This window comes from Penaeus monodon, chromosome 6, assembly GCF_015228065.2.
Source record: "Penaeus monodon isolate SGIC_2016 chromosome 6, NSTDA_Pmon_1, whole genome shotgun sequence".
In the NCBI taxonomy this organism is placed as follows: domain Eukaryota; kingdom Metazoa; phylum Arthropoda; class Malacostraca; order Decapoda; family Penaeidae; genus Penaeus; species Penaeus monodon.
The window spans coordinates 46,238,425-46,243,424 of NC_051391.1; the positions used below are offsets into that span (position 1 = coordinate 46,238,425).

Consider the following 5,000-nt stretch of genomic DNA (forward strand, 5'->3'; position numbering starts at 1 on the left):
GCAAGTGCTGCAACGCCCTTTACCACCTCGCTCACATCTCCCCCAGAAATGCTTAAGATAGGGAAAATGGGCGGTTGTCTAGTTCGATATTGTCAGTATGGACAAGCTTGAAAAAAATCGGATAGGTCGATGTGACAGAAAGTAACTTCTGCCCTATTTTTATACTTGTATATTTTTTCTTCCGTCGAAATGTCGTGAATTTCTATCTTAAACAATGTCATGTGTTTTAGTATCATCAATATTTCATCTTTAAACATTGCATTGAAACCTACCAAATGTGATTCTTTATTAACCAAAAATGCATGCCTCCCTTCAGGCATTCATCTTTCCACCACAACGACAACTCAGAAACAATCTTAAATCATAAGGTAATGGATCGAAACATCTTCGAGTATCTAGTCTAATAATTCTTGGGATTTCAGTTCGAGCCAAACACCATAGGTAGAGACATCGCACATGTTACATATGGTACATAGTTTAGGTAAATAATTTCCCCACGGTAGTCGCCGTTAGGTTGTGAGTCAGATTAAAGCTTAGGTATCTCAGTCATTCCACTTCAGAAACTGCTACCAAAATACTGCACGATCAGCCTTGATAATGCATGCACGTTCAAGAAGAATTTATCATATCCACACCTACTTTTGTTCACGGGATGTTCCTAAATGTTCCCCGACCTGTGTCACAGAGTCTTGGAAAGCACCAAATATTTATACACGGGAAGCACAAAACAATAAGGCGTTCTTGATGGCGATAACTTGGCTTGATTGGTTCAAGGTTCAGCTGCGGGCATCACGCGCACGGAAGAACACAGCCACGCACGAGCACTGTACGCGCATCTCTCCCCCCGTCACCACGATTAGTAAATTTAAATAATAGACTCAAGGAACAAAATTTCTGGGCGATTGTTCTTCCCTCCCCGAACGGGCATGAAAGAAAATCCACGTGTTCCTCCTACTTCCTTCTCGGTGGTCTCTTGCAAGCAGGCACCGTCTCAGAGCAGGTACCGTGACGTCATAGGCAGGCTGCCACGCTGCATGTGCAACGACTGCTTGTTCCATTTTGTTTATCAAGCCACATGAGAATGAATGATGCAAACTTCCGTCAGTGAAGCCAGACAGAAACTCAATCCGACAGGCTGAACTTTCACATAAATGCTATGGCAAACCTGCACGATGTATTTATAACACTTATTATTGAAGGCAAGTTTACGGATACACTTTCGGGATATATTCATGTCAGCTTTCTGTCCAATAGGAAGAGCTAATCCTCGATTTATTGCTGGTTTTTTATTTTAGCGGCAAGAGATCATATATCGGTAAGTTGAATGAATGTGACAATGGATGCACCTGTGATCATGCACGAGTAGAATCATGTCGCAAACTTTGCATGGAAATTATATTTCTTCCTCTCTCTTTTTTTTTGTACTACCCTTTTGTATAGTAGATTTTAATAAGCGAAATATACAAGTGTTTGTAAAACGAACAGGTGTTGATTAATGTCTTGTAGGGAGATTAGTAACTTTCACGGAGATTAGTATTGTGCGATAATCCAGGTAGCAAGCGATTCAGAAAAGCTTTATGCTTGCGTTTGTTTTGGGCAGCACAGAATAGTCCGTCGCAGGCGAGCTTTAAAGAGCCTATTTACTCTAGAAATGACAGGAAAGATGGTAAGAACGACCATAAAATGCCACATATCATGCAATTCGAAGAAATGTCTTTCATTTCGTAAGGACAAAGGTGCGTGCAAATCTTTATCTGTTCTGCTGTGACTCCTTGAAAGAAGCGATTTGCACTGACTCACGGACAAGCAACTACCGACTCACCGGTAAACCATGGCAAGTGGCGACTCCATCGAAGGGAGATGCGGTTTTCCTCACGCCTCTGTTTCACTCGCCGTTTAACAGTGGTTGATTTCTGGCCCATCCTTGCACGCTTGGCGATCCTCAGTCAGCTGTCCCGGTATCCGATCTCTTCGCCGCGGATGTGTGTGAAGTTTACTGGGGCGTATGGAGAGTAGCCTGGGAGGGTGCCCGTGGAGGAGGACGTGTGTAGAGCTCGAACTAGCGGCTTCGTGATACTCCTCCGTGACACCGGCACTGTTATTCCTCCTGACACTTCGTCCATATGTTACACTTGTTACCAAAATTAGACGGTATTCATAGCGCGGCCACTTAGTACTGAATGGCTATAGCTTACCGCGCCACAGGATTGGCTTGAACTTCACTCACGCTCTCCGACAAGGAAATTTTTCAATACAGTTTATTTTTGTCACGTGGTTCAGGTCGCACAACACGGATTTATTCCATATGTAAATGCGCGTTGTACCTTTTAAAAGACAATATTGTCTGGGTCCGATCGCTGTTAATGCTGCAGGAGAAGGTTCGACGTCGCAGTCAAGGGATATGACCCAGTGAGTGACGGACAAAGGGACTGCGTGCCACTGACTCACTCACAGGCATCATTGAACAGGAATTCTTTCCTCGTATATGAGGCCAGGTGCTGCTTATTTTAAGATTGATCATATTAAGTCCAGAGAAGGTAGGTAGGGTTAGGACTAATATAATAAAGACGAAATTAAATACAGCCAGATCGTCGCTGTGATGAATATACATCCCTATAGTAGAGAATATCGTACAATACCTTACTATTGATTCTCATCCTCTTAGTTACCCAGGAAACTACAAATATTAGTGAACTAACGTGCAGCTTTGATCCTTACGCACACGTTGAGCTGTGAATAAGACGAGAAACTGGGGAATTAATATTGTGTTAGCAGTGACTTCACGTTTTATTATTATCTTGCAACATTGTGATGGAGCGGAGCGGATGTTGAAGCAAAACAATACGTCGATTAAGGGGCTTGGAGGTTCTCGTGTTTCTAAATATACGCTTTTTTCGTTTTTTCGTGTGTACGTGTTTGGTTGGGGTTGTGTGTGCTTCCGTTTGTGCCTGTATGTGTATATATATGTATGTATATACATATACATATACATATACATATACATATACATATACATATATATATATATATATATATATATATATATATATATATATATATATATATATATATATATATATATATATAAATGTCTGTGTGTGTTAAAAGCCCAGATTATACCCCCGTCCAGAATGTATTGCACTCGGGGTTAAAGCAGCAAGATGCACTGTTTACTCTTTACTTTTTGGACGAATGAACAGACCCGTGACGTCGTCTTCCTGCCGCCTTAAAAAAAAAAAAAAAAAAAAAAAAAAAAAAAAAAAAAAAAAAAAAAATATATATATATATATATATTATATATATATATATATAAAAATATAATATACATATATAAAATATACTAAAAATATATACACATATATACATATATATTAATATACATATATATACTATATATATACATATATTACATATATATATACATATATATCATATATATATATATATATATATCATATATATAATATATATATAAAATATATAAACGTAGTAATAATCTTATATAACCAATATATATGCCTATAACATATTGCAATTAGTTTTCATGAGCATTTCAATGACTATTTAGAATGTACACTGTACTGCCAAATAAAAATCTGCTTAATTAAGCTGCATTAATGTATAACTGGTACTGGCCAAATAAATCTATAATAATATAACGTAGATATATTATAACCATAGTAAATATTTCAAGTTTTAGTCTGATACAAAATTCAATGTAGATTTCAATGCACATGGAATGGCTTCAGTCGGGAATATGGTATACACATTACATGCTAAAGCGGAAGGAGTATATTCTGGCCTAAGGGATATATTCTAGTCTAGCCCATTTTATACCCGGTAGTATAACCTGGCCTAGCCTGGCGCATACCCCGGGTATAAAACAGCCTAGCCTAAAATGACCCCGGGTATGGCCTGGGCTGTTACACCGGGAAAGACACCTGGGAAACGGAACCCATCTGCCAGCTGTACGATTCGGCTGTTGGAGTCTGGTCCGTAGTCGAGACCAGCTGTAGATTTATGTGTGTCTGTATAGATGAAAAAAAAAATTAAGTGTGGCCAAAATCATTAACTGGTCGGTAAGTGTATGATTGCGGCCGTTGTAATGCATTGGGAGTTGTGTTATGTTAAGCTATGTATTTATGTATTGAATTCAGTGTTGCATATATCGTAGCTTAGTGTGTAACTACCATATTTGAAAAGGGTATAATGGCTGCATTGTATAGATCAAGATAAAAAATTGCAAAGAACATTCGTATGGAGATAATGTATGAATATTTGCACTAGTATGTGAAGGCGTGTTTGAGTTGAATTTGATTATACACATTTTTTATGCAGCAGTCAGGAATGGAAGAACTAGCTATATATCTATATATATTTACACACACACACGCACACACACTTACATGCGTGTGTGTGTGTGTGTGTGTTTGTGTTTGTTTGTTTGTTTGTTTGTTTGTTTGAGTGTGTGTACACATATACTTATATACATACATATATACACATACATACATCACCTACGATGAAATGAAACAGCCACAGTGATAAGGAAAACATAGTATAGGGTTTTCTTGTTATTGTATTTTATATTGTCATTGCGTTTTTTTTATGTTCAAAGCTATTTATAAGAAAATTGACTGGAAAGTTTATTGTGACATATTCGAGAAAGCTGAATAACCAAGCGTTAACAGGGAATAATATTGAAAGAAATTCCTGGTCTACTTCACGGCTAGTTTGTAGCATTCGATCGGTCCCGTAATGTGCGCTTATTTTTAGCTAATTTGCCATAAACATGGTTTTATGTACGGGGTGTGTAAAATACGCTGAGCGGTGGTTTATTTAAAAAGAGTGACAGGTTTTAGTATGGAGATGAGTTCGTTTTACAGGCGTTTGTGCATATGACCGCAGACATCAGCTAGGTCAATTCTGAAACTGTTCGTTAATGGCGCGTAAATCATCCAGACTTTAAAAATGATATATGTCCATGGCGCCAAAAGCCG

The 5,000-nt window shown here is 38.2% G+C and overlaps 2 protein-coding genes across 5 annotated transcripts in view; one reads left to right on the plus strand and one right to left on the minus strand.

Annotated features, from left to right (window-relative positions):
• The window catches only part of LOC119574580 (ras-related protein Rab-7L1-like), a 53,474-nt gene that overhangs the window by 47,424 nt on the left and 1,050 nt on the right, over window positions 1-5,000 (minus strand). The window contains exon 1 of one of the 2 annotated variants that reach the window (XM_037921873.1): window positions 1,823-2,373. The exons of the other annotated variant lie outside the window; for it this stretch is intronic. Within the exon in view, the coding sequence (XP_037777801.1) occupies window positions 1,823-1,922 (100 nt within the window). The 5' untranslated portion in view covers window positions 1,923-2,373. Of the gene's footprint in view, window positions 1-1,822; window positions 2,374-5,000 lie in introns of those variants that run through there. 2 annotated transcript variants of the gene reach the window in all.
• The window catches only part of LOC119574579 (ankyrin repeat and BTB/POZ domain-containing protein 1-like), a 57,001-nt gene that overhangs the window by 40,034 nt on the left and 11,967 nt on the right, over window positions 1-5,000 (plus strand). The window lies entirely within an intron of this gene.